Source organism: Pelmatolapia mariae, linkage group LG10_11 (assembly GCF_036321145.2).
Source record: "Pelmatolapia mariae isolate MD_Pm_ZW linkage group LG10_11, Pm_UMD_F_2, whole genome shotgun sequence".
NCBI classification, from domain to species: Eukaryota; Metazoa; Chordata; class Actinopteri; order Cichliformes; family Cichlidae; genus Pelmatolapia; species Pelmatolapia mariae.
The window spans coordinates 65,492,515-65,508,579 of NC_086236.1; the positions used below are offsets into that span (position 1 = coordinate 65,492,515).

Consider the following 16,065-nt stretch of genomic DNA (forward strand, 5'->3'; position numbering starts at 1 on the left):
TCTTACTTAATTTAGCAACCGTCAGAGGAGCCACTGGCAACTGAAATAATACCATATCTGAAAGATGACGCAACACCTATGAAATAAATCCTATCTTTATTAAGTCTACATTTCAATTATGTTGAGACAGTCAAGGAGGCAGTGACTAAAGTCTGGATTATTATTCAACACTGTGATTTGTGATGTTTGAATAGAATGGTCCCTCACACCGGCACACTGGTATGATCTTAAATCATGTTTCTATATCTTTTTTCTTTAAAAAAAGAAAATGATGGTTTGGCTTACACTGTACCTTTGCTTCTGTTTGTAGCAATATATCGTAACAAATACAATGACAAAGAAGATATTTTTTAACATTTTTTCTTTTAAAAGAGGGAGAAACCAAAATACTTATCCAGTACTAAATTCACAATGGTACAAATAAATAATAATCTCGATTTGATCATCTCTCACTGAACAACAAGCATGGTTGATCAAAGTCTTAACATTTCTAAATCTAATAGGAATTAATAATTGTTGGACAGAGAAAATGCTGCATTAAAACAGCATCACTGCTTCAGCATACTAACAAGATGGTGGCATCTAGTGGTGAAACACTTTTAGCTCAAACACTGTGGCCTAGCAAGAAGATCTTTATTTTAAAATTAGATTTCAACACATCAAAATGAATATTTGCAGTTTCAGGGTGTTTTTCCGGATGCCTATGTACAACATACTGAAGGTTAAAATTGCAATTTAGTCTTAGAAAGTCTCTGGAGTACTTTGTTCCAAGAGGAATCTAAAACGAGTGAACACAATAATACGACAAATAACAAAAAAGCTAGACAAATTCCTTTAAATGTACACAGATTCATATAAAAAAGTCACTTTACTTTTCACAAATGCAAAAACAACAGACATCCATAAAACTGCATTAATACCTACATCAGCTAAATGAAACTATATAAAACTTCTGAATATGTTTAATTGTTGAGATGAAATATTTTTAACTATCTAAAAATAAAATTATGTACACTGTAAGGCACTTGTGGCAGCCAAAATATTTTTGTACATGAAAAGGCAAACCTCTTCCATGTTAGAAAAGCATACAATCACATTTAGGAATAATTATGACATTTTTAAATCAACATAACAAATTAGCAGTGCAATGAATATTTACAGTCGCTCTCTTGTTTTTTAAAGACCAATGCTGCATCCTTGTTGTACTTGGTTGTTCTCTTTAGGTTTTCATTTCACACAACCAGGCTCTCCCGACTCACAGCTCCATTCTGCAAAACAAGAAAACTCATTAACTCACCCAATAAACTAAAACAGACTCTCTTGATCAAAAACAAGCAATGTGTCATTGGCACTGAAGATGTATTAATAGAGTAATTTCAATATTGGTTTTGGCCTTTTCATAAGAAGTAAGAACATAGATTATCATCAAACCAATACACTTACAGCAATCTCAACTTCTGTGACTCACCTTGCGGAGGTTGCTTTTCTTTTCATCTTCACTGTAAGGCGGTGGTGGTGGAGGTGGGTAGTCATCGTGCCGGCCAGGGTTTCCAGAGGGTGGGTTCAAAGGTAGTGGAGGTGGCCCGCGTGCCCCCCTCCCCCGATCTGAGCGGTCACTCTCGCTGTCCAATCGCTCCCGGCTCCGCGCCCTCTGCTGCTCGCCCATCCTCTTCTTCTCCATGGCTTCTCGTAGAAAACTGTCATCGTAATCCTCGCGCCCGCTCCTTGCACCACCACCATACCGGCGATCCCTCTCCAGATCCATTAGATCGTCACGACTGTGGCTGCGCCGTCCTGGGAGATCCCCGTAGGCTCCACCCTCTCCTCTCCGGCGATCGGGGGAGTGGTCACGACGTCGGCGGTCATCATAGTCACGATCGTAGCCACTCCGGGCGCTGCTGCTCCACCCATCATCTGAGCTAAAGAAACACAAAACAGCACATTGAATTTGCTGAACTGTTTTCAGCTACTGTCGTGTTCCCAGTCTCACTTTAAAGTTCAGGTGATGTTTCCAACCAAACATTGCATCTGTAATTGGTAACAGGTTAACTACTCATGATACTGAGACTCCACATGGCATGGAGGTTGTGGTTCCCAAATGTACGTATGTCTTATCAACATTACATATAAATATCTTCTTTGCTCAAAAAAACACTTTAGATCTGTATATGGAACTGGGTATACATACTAGACTGGATAATGTGCTAGGAGTGAAACGATACCAACCACATCGCTTGATGGAAATAACCATTATCAACCTACAGAGGGTTGAATTCAAAGCCCCCCCAAAAAAGTTTGTCCATTTTGTTGAAATTTCATTGCAGCAACACAAAATGGTACTCATTAGTTTGTATGGTCCCCATGTGCTTGCAGGTATGCCTGAGAATTTCAGGGCATGCTTCTAATGAGACTGATGGTGTCCTGGGGGATCTCCTCCCAGATCTGGACCAGGGCATCACTGAGCTCCTGGACAGTCTGGCATGCAAAATGGTGGCGTCAAATGGATTGAAACACAATGTCACTGAGATGTTGAGGACGATGACCTTTGATTTGAGTCAGGCAAGTGTGGGGCCAGGCAATGGTATCAATTACTTCATTGTCCAGGAACTGCCTACATACGTTCGCCACATGAGGCCGGTATTGTTATACACCAGGAGGAACCCTGACCAACTGCACAAGTATAGGGTCTGCCAGTGGGTCCAAGGATTTCATCCCGATACCTAATGGGAGTTGCCTTGCCTGTAGAGCTCTGTGCATTCCTCCATGAATATGCCTCCCCTGACCATCATTGAGCCACCACCATCATGCTAAATCATGTTACAGACAGCATAATGTCCTCCATGCCTTCTCCAGACCCCTTCACATCTATCATATATGAAAAGAATTTAGGTGTTTATTTAAATATCAGCTTCCATATGAAATATATGCATTACATCTCAAAGAACAAAGGAGGATGAAGGTACAAGGGCGCAGACCACAGAGCGGTCAGAACGCTACTACACAATCCCAGCAGAAGAGGTTACATGAAGAAGATGTGGGAATTATGGAATCTTTGATACCCGACATCTAGACTAACTGTGAAACAACTAGTAGCTCAGTGCTGCAACATCTGGAAGAGGCAACTGATATCACAACTAGAGATCGATGAGGTACAACACAAATGCTATGGACGGGGGAAAGGGGGAGGGCATGAAGTTCGAGATTGGGTACCAAGGCCCAAGAACAATTTGTGCGCTGAAGGTGTTGAGTGTTGAGAACACGACAAAGAAATACATTTTGAGCTTATGACTAACAGTGATGTCTGAAATCTCTGTGAAACTTTACTATATGACTTGCTGCACACATCTTCAAACATCAAGCCGATGACGAAAGGTAAATGGTGTGATATGCTAATATGGATCCTTTCTTTAGTGAGCTTGTGTGGAAAGTACATGCATCACCGAAGATGTAAACCGCAAAAAAAAAAAAAAAAAAAAAAAAAAAAACTAGGGCAAATTTGTCAGCTGCACTTTGTCATCAGGCTAAATTAGTTTACAATTCCCTTCACTCTGATCAAACACATTTGGAAATTACCTTGAGCCAAGGCTTAACTAGGATGACATAGTTGGTTGTTTGGACAAAAATGACACAAGACCTGCTAGAATTTCTGTGCCAAGATATCTAATTTATTCTTATATATTTAAGTTTGATAAGGTGATAACATTGTGATACTGAAAGGTTGCGGTTGAACTGATGCTATGTGTGGGTGACTGAACGTTTAAGTTAAACAATTTGCACATGTCTCTCTTTACTTTGAAACGGTAAATAAATGATCCTGTAATGAGAGATGTATGTACATGGTTCATCTTTATACTAAGATAATTACTGTGAAACTTCAATGATGCTGCACATGGTACAATTTATGCTGAAACAAAACGCTGCTAAATGATGTGATGATGGCAACAAGGAGGTTACTCGAGAAACTAACACTCACCCTCTTCCGCCTCTGGAATCTGGGCGGCGTTGTGGTGGGTAGTCGTCTCTGGGGTATCGCCGTCCAATATCGTCAAGATTGTCCATCGAGCGGGAACGTACGCGGTTCTCCATGTAACCTCCTCTTTGCTGCGGGTAGTCATCACGGCGGCGGCCTTGCTGGGAAACGCTGCTGATGGTGCTCATAGCTTCATCATGGTCATACACTGTGGGGAGATGCGGCGGCTGGGAACGACCTCCACGGCTTCGAGGCTCAGATCCACTACTGTCGTGCAATGAACTGACTTCAGTCATGTTGTCCACTGAGACAGGAAAATTGAAAAAGACATGCAGGTCAGAGGAAATAAAATTGAGTTTAGTAGAAGGATCAGAAAAGTAACAACATGAAAGCTCTGCAGCTATCAATGGGCCACAATCAGTAACAATTGTTGTAATTTATGTAATTTTATTTTGTATTACTAAATGCAGTCAATGTTGAAATTTGTTCCTGTAACAGATTTTTGTTCTGGGTAACATTTAACAGCTACAGACCACAAGTGCGGAAAATGGTAATGACAAACGAAACGTGAAACACATGACATCACATACTGGTTTTTCCCCATCACAACCACAATTCCAGAGTAAGACAAGCAGTCTCTCTCTGTCAGTTCTAACGAAGCAAAAATCTTGATGAGTGTTGATGACATATTTTACATACCTATATATATATATTCCTATCTCTCTCTCTGTAACAGAAAGAGAGAAAATGGTCTTTTTAAATTATATGACCATTATATATTATCGGTCCACAAAAACCCCCCAAAAACTATTAGATAGGCAGCTATGTCAGTTTAGAGCAGAACTATTAGTATTTTAATTAATTAAAAAACAAAGAATATTTACCATTTGGCTTAATTGTGTCAGACTCATGTCAGACAGAAAATCTTGGAGTTAATTTAGCGTTTACATTTATCTGACTTTCAGTCGAATCATGTCATTGATTACTGGCTTCAACGATCATAATCTACTGTATTATTTAACAAAATTGTGAGGACGAAAACCGAAGTTAAGAATTTTATCTGCAGTTACTTTTATTTTTATGATTCATGTATTAATATATATCATCCCTGTTGTATAAAGATTACTGTACTTAAACCAAAATTCAACCAATCAATGTATATAGGACTTCCAGCCACAGAATCTAATATAGAATCTAATATACAACTTTGAGGAAATGCAAAATAGACACAAGCAGCACTTAAATAATTTTACACCCGTTACCATAAGTTAATTTATTTCTACAAACATTGGTCTGCCACACAGGAATAATAGGAAGCAATCAGTTACTCACAGCGCTGATAATTGCCAGGTCTGGATGGATCCATATTGGCAAGCTCCCTCTCCATATAGTAAATGGCACGCGTTGCGTTCCCGTCAGGGTCCACCTGGATTCGAAAACCACTGCGAGCTGAAGTGAGGAGAGTAAGTTTAAATATAGTGAATGATTTCAGCTTCTTTCAATATTTGCATACTCTTATCAAAACCATCAAAGAATGCTTTCATATTTGTGACAAGCTGAAATTCCCTTTATTGCACAGGCTTGTCATACATTGTTTTGTTTTTTTTCTTTCATATGCGCTGCTTTGTTTATGAGAAGCTGTAAATTATTGAGATTTGATTAAGAGTATAATCAACAAAGATGTTTTGTTTACAAAACTTTTTTACCAAAAGTGATATTTTTTTTTCTAGGTGAAGAAACACCAGAGTCAGCACGATGCTATTAGAGGAACTAAGAGAACTATAAAATCTTTATAATTTTGTCAGTACTGCAACATTAGAGTAAATATAAGCTTTGACAGCACAATTCTGCTCTCAGCGCATGGAAAACAACATTATTTGCATTAGATACAATTCACTGCTAATCTTTACTTTACATATAACTTCATGTATAAAGACAGTCATGCAACAGTGAGACCTGAACGAAGTAGATCAAGCATACTGGCCTAGCAACATGCTAAGCTAATATGCATCAAAAGGTGTTCTACAGATTTAAAGTGGTGTTAAGATATTTGAGCTCTTCCAAAAGTAGATGCATAAAATCCTAAAATATAACAAAATGTTTAAAAAAATGTATACAACAAAATCAAATTATCAATTTTACATTTAAAAGAGAATTTCAAACACAAATATCCACCTATATCAAAAAAAATGTGAATAGACTAAGCAGCTGTGTCATAAAATATGTCACACAAATACAGGTTTTTTTTCAAATGCACACATACATTGTGGCCGGAATCCAACTAGTTATGTCAACATAACCACATCAAAGTAAGATGAGAGTAAGAATGCAAAGAATCACTTTGAGGTGAGGTGAGGTGAGGTGAGGTTTTAAACGTATCTTCTCACTTTAAATTTGGTTTATATTCATAATTTACCACGTCAAGTGAGGGAATTCTTCAAATCTGAGAGATAATAGTGATAAGAAAAAAAATACCCCACCCACATAAACAAAAAAAAAAAACATTCACACCGCAGTGTACTGTAGACCTGTTTGGGTGTGGGTGGGTTAACTCCCCCCCCCCAACACACACACACACTCTACTCACTGTTGTCCCCTCGGTCTTGCTCACGTAGCAAAGGTACCTGGGAGCCGTGTCCCACTACATAGAGAACAAAAACAAAGCAAATGTGAACAAGCACTCCACAAAGCTCATCTCTGCACAAAGTAAAAACCTCTGCGTTGTTATTATGAAACTCATATTCAACAGTTAACTGAATTTTCCTGCTCATGGCTGCAGAAGTACAACACATTATGAAAACTGCAACAGAAAGTAATCATTGTGAACTTTCAGGTTTGTAATTTGTATCACCTACCTGAGCTAGCACCATCATATTCATGACCGTAACCACTCTGAGGCAGCTGGGCTCCAACCCCATTAGGTACAGGAAGTAGAGGCATACCAGGCTGGATGTATGGTGGCTGAGCATACATACTCGGAGCATAGAGGGTGGAAGCATATTGATTCCCCATACCCTTCTTTACTGCTTTTCCTGCCTCATACACTGCAAGACAATGGAACAGAGTTGGTTTTAAGCATGATGGTGAAAGATGATGTAAATGTATAAACATCAAACATCTGGAGACTGTAAAATTATTAGCAGTTTAAAATTTGTGATTTTTCTGTAGAGACTTAAAACAGAACAGATAATAGTTTACTGTCTTTCCATTAAATAAATAGAGGTATTCTGTTAACCCTTTTAGGAAATACCCCAACTTCCCATTGAGTCAGTGTACTCAGTGCTTTAAAAACCATGCCCACTGGAGGGGAAAACAGTCTGTCTTACAAACATGCAAATGAGGGCTGAAACAGTAATGCATTACCTTAAACTTGTTTAAAAAAAAATCCAAAAGAAAATGACTTTTCCAGTTGAGTATTTCAGTACCTGAAGTCCAGTTAGCTTTTAAAATATGTTAACAAGATGATGCTGTTCGCTGAGCATTACACACACTCTACTAAAAGAGAAGTTGCCCGATGTCAAAATGCTTCCTCTGTTCAATTTATTAGTATAGGCTCCCACCACAAAATAAGCTCACAGTCATTTTCTTTTCTCTCTTTTTTAATTTTTTTCTTTTTTTTCTTTTGCTAACAGGCAAAATTGACAAGGAGGCACCCTCAAAACTTTTCCCCTCCAGTTTGTTCAGGGTTGTCTCGATAGGAAACCAAACTAAAGTTAACTGTTTCCTGGCTTTAGGTTCATATTTAAATTTTAAACATAGTTATGGAAATTTAATTAATAAAGCCTCTGGGGGTCAGGCTTCCTGCAATAAAGTTAAAGCTGAATGCTCACCCACTTCCCACTATCTAACTGTGTGCAATGTGTGTGAAACAGACATACTGAAACCAAGTGACATAAAATCACTGTTACTAAAACAATGTGATCAAAACATCAATGAAAGAAATCCCCCCCCCCCCCCCCCCCCCAAAAAAAAAAGACCCACACACAAATTTGTGCAAGCTGGCGTACAAGAACTCTCCCTATATTGAATGGTACGCTGTACTATAAAAATTATGATCTCAAAATGTACTGATACTCAATGGAACAGACACATTTGAGTCTAAAATGGGATTAAACAGTAATAATAAATGTGGTTAAAGAAAGTTATGCACAATTTTATTGGCTTTTCTGTTTGATACTTACATGCTCGTGGACAGCAGCAGCGATCCGGGCAGCACGGGCAACTCACATAACAGCAGCAGGTGTGTGGACAACACTGGCACCAGCAAATCCCAATCAAAAGGACCAGCAGAAAGAAGCCAAGGACCACCAAAACAACCAGGAGCCAGTCTGCAAAAGACCAACAATTAAATGCATTTATTTAAAGATTTAAGATTTGACATTTCTTCTTCAATTGCTGACATAGTCCAGGAGAAAAAACCCCCCACATGAAAGTCATGTGAGCCCTAAACTATAGCTACAGTGGTCCACATTTCCTTTATTTGTGTATTACATCAAAAACAGAAAACACCTATACTGTATATGTAAATGCATCTTAACAATAACAGTCAAAAAGAAAGCAGTTCACGTGCGTGACTTGACAGTTCCACAAGATAAGACTTACATGCTATTTTTGTCATTTACATAAACAACACATGTTGGCAACCATGGTGACCTTTAAAATGTTTAAACCGGTAAAGCCGGTTCACAAGTCTATGCATGCATCTCATAAAAAAACAACAGAGAAGGAAGACACTGTATATTGAAATGAATCAACTAAAATGCAAACTGTGTTAGCAGTGTGAAAAACATAGGGCTGTGTACACAGGAAAGGGAATGAGGGCTGAATGTTCTTTGGTAACAGGCTGCCTGTACTCACACTGAAAGTTAGATATGCAAACATGTGAATTGAGTCACACTAAAGAAAGAAACAAAGGCAGATAACAGCATAATGGGATATTAAGGATGCCAGTAAACAGCAAGTAAAGCAGAGCAGTGCATAAACCTATATTTCCACCCACAACATGATGCCTGACCCTTAAATATAGTAGCCTGTTTTCAAATTGAGTCACAGTTTCTTCCTATATGTAAAGGCACTTCTGGAGTTTGACCTTAAAAGGAATTTATCATGTGTCAGATAATTTTTTTCTAGCAAAATGAGTCAAGAGTGGTTATGTTTTTAAAAAAAGCACACAAGCCAATTGTACTCTTGCAAGGAATTACTCATTACTCCAGCCTCATTGTTACGCTCCTGTTCTTTAAGGTTAAACCTGATAGTTCATACGCCTCTACTGTGGGACTGAAACGTGACTGAGCTATATCAAGAGGCTTGTACTACCTTCCATAACCAGTAAGTCAATGCCAGGCAGGAGGTCAGTAGAATTTGACTTTCTCTCTGTGAAAGATAGATAAAGCCACAATTATTTTTATGTGGTCTGCTTTTGTTACCTGCAACCTGTGACTCTAAAAACCCTTTAAGAACTCAACCTGTGACAAATACCCTCCTATCCTTTCAGCCACTTGAAAAATCTGTCACACCAATGGTTTTGTGCATTTGTTCTCAAATATTCTAATGTGTAAGCACAATATTGTGGGTGGGGAAAAAGAAATTGAAAGCAAAAGGAAGAAGTGTCTGCATAGAGTATACCTGTACCTGAATGCGGTGGCTATAAATGGAATAAACTTACCCAGTACAAGGAGCTCTGTGTAGTCTTCACTATTTCCTGTAACATCTTGAGAAGAGATGACAGAACAGAAGTAGACACCACTGTCTCCCCATGCAGTCTGTGCGATATTCAGGTCTGCATCTATGGGTAACAATTAATATTAGTACATTTTCTGTAATTGTTTTTCGATAGTTGTTATTCAAAAACTGTGGGTCTACCAGATGACCCTCAAATACATGAACTATACACTACCAAAATTCAAGCTGACCCTCAAGAGGTATGTGGGTTAATTGACTCAGTCAAATCAATTAAAACATTACAAAAAATATTTTGTCTTGCATATTTTTTAAACCATTGAATATTTTTAAGATAGACTCCGTTGCTCATTTTGAAGGCCCCAGCAAGTCAGGTATCCAGCTATGACTAAGCACTCAACTGGTCGTGGCACAAGGCATGTGCAGGGCAGCTGAGTTGGTTCTGCTCGTGGGTTCTTTCTTTTAAAAGGAGGTTTTTCACTTGTTATCAGGTAGTTGCCCAAAGAGGATTGTCTGTTTCTTAGGGTTTTCTTCTGAATAGTGTGGGGTCTTTATCTTGGAGTTAACAGTACCTTGAGTTGCCTTGTGATTTATTGCAATATAAATAAACCTGAACTGAAATGAATTCATATCCATCACCTTACTGTGATTTTTTTTCTAGAATTATATCTACTCAGTGCCCATCATACTTCAGCACACCATGATTAACGTACAGCAAATAAACAGTACAGCTACAGACTATTGTTATTAGCAATTCATTACCCTGAGATTTATCCAAAAAAGAGCAGCAACCTAGCAGCACTGTTCAACTTATGAGAAAATGAGTGAGCCCATCAAAAATACCCATGTTTCAAATCAGTTTAAAAACAAACAAACAAACAAACTATTGGACTGAAATATGCCATCCCTTTTGTATTGAAAATAAGAGTGAAATAGATCTTTGACAAAGTCACCGATTCTGTTCATAATTTTTATGGACAGAATTTCTAGGCAAAGCCAAGTGGTGGAAGGCTTTCAGTTGGGTGGTCTCAGGATCTCATCTCTGCTTTTTGCGGATGATGTGGGTTTGTTGGGTTCATCGGGTGATGGCCTCCAGCTCGCCTTGGAATGGTTCGCAGCTGAGTGTGAAGCGGTGGGAATGAGAATCAGCACCTCCAAATCTGAGGCCATGGTCCTCAGCCGGAAAAGGGTGGAGTGCCCACTCCGGGTCAGGGACGAGTTCCTGCCCCAAGCGGATGAGTTTAAGTATCTCGGGGTCTTGTTCACAAGTGACGAAAGAAGGGAGTGGGAGCTCGACAGACGGATTGGTGCGGCGGCTGCAGTGATGCAGACGCTGTACCGGTCTGTTGTGGTGAAGAGAGAGCTGAGTGTAAAAGCGAAGCTCTCAATTTACCGGTCGATCTATGTCCCTACCCTCACCTATGGTCACGAGCTGTGGGTAGTGACCGAAAGAACAAGATCGCGGCAGAAATGGGCTTCCTCCGAAGGGTGGCTGGCCTCTCCCTTAGAGATAGGGTGAGATGTTCAGCCATCCGGGAGGGGCTCAGGGTAGAGACGCTCCTCCTCCATCGAAAGGAGCCAGTTGAGGTGGTTCGGGCATCTGACAAGGATGCCTCCTGGGTGAGGTGTTCCAGGCATGTTCCACCGGGAGGAGACCCCGGGGCAGACCCAGGACACGCTGGAAAGATTATATCTCTCGGCTGGCCTCGGATCGCCTGGGTGTTCCCCTGGAAAAAATGGAGGAGGTGGCTGTGGAGAGGGAGGTCTGGGCTTCTCTGCTTGGGCTGCTGCCCCTGCGACCCGGCCCCGGATAAGCGGAAGAAAATGGATGGATGGATGGATGGATGGATGGATGGATGGACGGATAGATCTTTGAATAGTAAGACTTAAGACTACAGAACAGTAAGATTCTTTACATTAGTATTCTTTCTTTTCTCATACAAATTCAGTACATCTGAACAGAACATATAATAGAAAAAAGTCATATATAGCTCTCATGTAATGTGAAACTACTGCAGAGACAGGCAATTTATTTTCTCAAGTGGCTAAATGAGAAACTGGGACTGTTGTGAAGGGGCCCCACCATTAAACTGAACTCAATTCTGCTCAATATTAATTCATCTTTTTAAATCTTATTGGTATGGCCTTCCACAACAGACGCAATTTCTCTTGTGGCCCCTTAGGAAAATTAAATGTACACCCTTGCAGTGTTTACGCATTTTCCAGATTAATTACAACAGAAAAAGGTATTACTGACAGACCTCTTGATTCATGCTCAATCATCTGGGTAAGGAAATCCCAAAATGTTGATCTGAAATATTTCATCACTCATCCAAGTTTTTAAAATGCGATGTCCAGGTGAACAGAATCAACATTTTGGTATTACTGACAGACTAACATGTCGTGCCAAGGCTGTTACATGTCTTAATAGGATTTCAATGTATTAATTAATCAACTTACTGTTGACTATGCTGATCTTGCGTCCCTGGTACTCAGTGCCGAGGGTAACTGCAGTGCCTTGCTTGGAGGCCACTATTCGCACTGTCCTCTGGCTGTCTGCACACTCAATGGTGGGATTATAGTTGGGGTTGTTTTGAGACAGAATGTTGTCTGCACTGCTGGGATTGAGTGCAGCCTGAACCGGATCCCGACAGTAAGACTTATACTTCCACGTTACAATAGGGGGCTGAGTGGCCGTTGTCTGATACTGACAAGTAAGGGTGACAGGCTGGAAGAGAATGACGACATACCTCTTGGTAGGACATTGAACTGATACGCCCATAGTGGATTCTAGAAAGAAAACAAAAATATAAGTTAACAATGAAGACTGACACAGATTATGTATTATTACTGTGATTATCATGATCATGTTTCTGACATTTAAAAAAAGGAATCCTACATCCTCTAGTATTCCCCTAAGGCGTGGCACGAGCCAAACGCCATTTCTTCACTTCTAGTATCACCGAGAGTACATGTAATGAGTCACCTCATCTGTAATGAGTCTGGCTGCATGAGCTCCAACCACTACAGCTTTAAATTATGATGGCTAAATTCTGATAACACAGAACTACAATTAAAGGAAGTTTTGAACTCTATGTCATGTCTTTACAGTTAGTTAAAAAAAAACAAATACTTTTTTATCCAAGTATGTGATACTTGAAGATGTTGACTAGTTAGTGATAGTGACATTATAATTCAACACACAGTCAGCAGGTTTACTATATACAGCCCTCATAAGGCCCGGATGCAGCCCTAAACAAGCCTTAAATCACCACACATGAGTTATAGTGGAAGTTTTTGTTTATAAGTATGCAACATCATACAAAAACTACTCAGCTCCCTCCGCTTTCGTCTGCATTTCTACTGCACTTAATTATGAGTTATGCTTATGCTCTAGCATGTGGCGGCAACATAGAGCATCTCAATAAAACATTTTATCCAAAGGCTATGCGTTGGATACCAATTCGGCTTCCTCTCAATCAGTTTCAGTTCCCCAGTATTTAAAGTTTACAAATAAAACCAACACCAACCCACAAGGCTTCAAAAGGTGTATTTAGCAAAAAAAACCAAAAAACTTTTCTACCCGCATTTTTTCAACTAAAAGTTTGTTTTTTGTAAATATGTCGAATGATAACAATATCAGTAATAATAATAACAAAAGAATTACTTTGAAAATAGGATTCATAAATTGTTTTATTCATATTAATCTATTTTTTTTTTTTTTTTTGTCTGCGAGTGCATTATATTAAAAACTACCGAGAAGAAAGAGCCATTTTACTTTTATGTCCCAACAGGTTGTCTCAAAATCCTTGTTGTCAATTTAAAAAAAAAAAAAAACGTTTTCCCCCAAAACACAAACGTTACACGAACTCAAGCCATCAGTACAAGAAAAATGCCCACACAAAGTTATAATTTTGGAAAAGCTAGAGTAAAAGGCGGTTTGTATATCAAAGTTTCCCCGGCCCCCACCCTGTTTGGCAAATACAGGCCAACTTACCTGTCGCCATTAGAGCGGCGAAGATTATCGTCCAGAACATGTTTAATCTTGCTTCCTCGCGGTCTCGGCAGACTTAAGTATTTTTAATTCGTAAAATATACAAACAAAAACGTATTCAGGTACATGTAATTTTCCTCAGACAGATAGTAACACCTCCATTTTGCGTCTTTGTGTGTTGTAGACTTGGAAGGACCCGAACGCCCCGCAGGTGTGTGCTGAGAGACAGGTTGCGAAAAACAGGGACGTGTGTAAGTTGTTGTTTTACAGGTGGTTGCTGAATTTTTCGGTTGACGGCGGATTAATTTCCCTACAGAAATCTAGTCGTGAGAAATGGCCAAGTTTTTATTTTTTTTTTTAAAAGGCGTTTTCTTTATGTCTTTGCCCATGTTGTGTTCGCTAAAGTGACATTTTAACCAGGAAGTACGCTAGGTGTTTTACCCACCCTCTAGATGGTACAGTCTAGAAACTGATAAACGACATGAAAGCGCTGTTTGTTAATTTTAAACCCAGGTTGTAGGAGAGAGAGCGTGACCTATTTCGTGGGGGCGGGCGATACTGCGCTTTTTTATGTGATTTAGAACATTAAAATGAGCTTAATAGTATGAAAAGAAAAACAAACAAACAAAAGTCTAGTTTCTACACTACCATTGTACAGAACTTTAACTTTACTGCTTGGGAATAGACCTATAAATGTCAGAAGTGACTGCTTACAAGTGACTTCATTTTGAAGGCTAATTCGTTGCAGCCACATCAACTCTTATCTTGACTTCATTGTTCCCTGTTTTTCCACACTTCACTTTCATAGTCCTGGTTTTGCTTGTGGATCAGATAGCTTCTATACATATAATAAGACTAAAGTCTTATGAGACCGTGGGAATCTTAAAATTTGGTTTACCAGGTTTAACTGAAAGAGACCATAAATTGAAGATGTTTGTCTTTATGGCGTTCTGACAAAAATTACATTTCATATAACTGTCCATTAAAAGTTTTTTAAGCAAAAATATAGGTATGGGAACAAAATACACTACATCTTTCACAGTGAAATGGCAGCACTGATCCTGCAAGCCCTAGCAGCTGAGGGATTTCCCATGATGTACACTCCTCTGATTATTAACTGAGCACATTATATTCTGTTCCAGTGTCTGTTATGAAAAAGAACATGAACCATATGCAGCTTGATATGCAGATGTGTTTTTAATTAAGGCCAGATATGTAGATGCGTTTCAAACATAATTATTTGCTGTCAAGTAAAACTGAAGTCTGATAAGCCAAATAAGCATGAAGGTGATTTACAGAAAAATAACCAGTTATTATGGAAATTGTTTTTCTAAAAAAAGGCTGACTTCTTTGGGCTTAAGCATATGCAATAAAACACATCCTATTTAGCCATTTTGCTGTGGCAAATCTAATACAGTTAAAAACATTTTAAGACAGTAAGTAAGTAGCTATGAGTAAAAAAAATGATGTTTCATGCTGAGTGATAAATGTTGAAGATCCAAAGTCCTGTTTGAAAAAAGAGAGAAGTGTGTTAAGTGAAAATGCATTTAGCCAAAAAAAAAAAAAAAAAAAAACTAACCAAAAAACAGTCTGCTAGTAGCCCCTTTGAATTTTTTCAATATTTGAACAAAAAATTTTCTCCAATTCAAGACTTACTAGGACTTAGAATTTGTATTTTTTTTTGTAAAATATTTCACAAAGCTTTTCTTAATGCACTAAAAGGAAAGAATAAAATCATCTATTTTAAGAGTGGGGAACTATATTAAAATGTACAATGGATTAAATGGTGTGAAATATTTTTGGGGGGTTGGTCTATAGCTTTAGTCATTCATGAACTGATTCAAGGGACCTGATATAAGGAAGTTGTGTTTCTAAGATGAAAGTTTTGTTAAAATAAAATCACACTTACTCAGAAGATCACAGTGCTCCAATCGCAATCAGAAAGAGAACTATGAAATGAAAGAAGAAAAAAACCCTACAGACTGCTGTTGTTCAGTCAAGGTCAGCAAAACCCGGCTCTTGGCAATTTAACTTCATTGTTAAGTGACTATTGTATATGTCATAGGTTAGTATCATATTCATTAATACATGATAATTTATACAAACCAGCCATTAAAATCAATCCAGTAGGTCCACAGCCAAGATCTGAAAAGACAAATTAAGATTGAATCAGGAATTTAAGTGTCTTATCTTCTTTTCTTTTTTTTTAAATGTACCTTCATCTTTAATGTATTAATACATTTACATCAATACAGAAATTTACTATTACACATATGTACAGTACTCAACTAATTTATTGGATCATCACCCAGTGTAAGGTTTATCCTGCAGCTGCAGTAAATTAACAGTATTGATTATTATTAAATAAATTACATAAATATATTTAATGCTAAAATATAATTATTGTTGTTATCCATTATGT

At 38.5% G+C, this 16,065-nt stretch overlaps 1 protein-coding gene across 1 annotated transcript; it reads right to left on the reverse strand.

Annotated features, from left to right (window-relative positions):
• Window positions 1-1,162: 1,162 nt before the first annotated feature.
• On the reverse strand, window positions 1,163-13,686 carry lsr (lipolysis stimulated lipoprotein receptor). Its single transcript, XM_063487704.1, has 11 exons — window positions 13,647-13,686; window positions 12,110-12,439; window positions 9,636-9,755; window positions 9,287-9,343; window positions 8,152-8,298; window positions 6,826-7,014; window positions 6,558-6,611; window positions 5,303-5,419; window positions 3,974-4,274; window positions 1,469-1,919; window positions 1,163-1,268 (listed from the first exon to the last, which is right to left on the reverse strand). The coding sequence occupies exons 1-11, from the start codon at window positions 13,684-13,686 to the stop codon at window positions 1,233-1,235; spliced, it is 1,842 nt and encodes a 613-aa protein (XP_063343774.1). The 3' UTR covers window positions 1,163-1,232.
• Window positions 13,687-16,065: the final 2,379 nt, after the last annotated feature.

Coding starts and splice junctions, on each gene's coding strand:
- lsr (XM_063487704.1), bottom strand. CDS start 13,686: ATGTTCTGGACGATAATCTTCGCCGCTCTAATGGCGACAG. Junction 8,299..9,286: donor TGACTTACTGGTTATGGAAG/GTAGTACAAGCC, acceptor GGTCTTTTGCAG/ACTGGCTCCTGGTTGTTTTG. Junction 1,920..3,973: donor GATTCCAGAGGCGGAAGAGG/GTGAGTGTTAGT, acceptor GTGTTTCTTTAG/CTCAGATGATGGGTGGAGCA.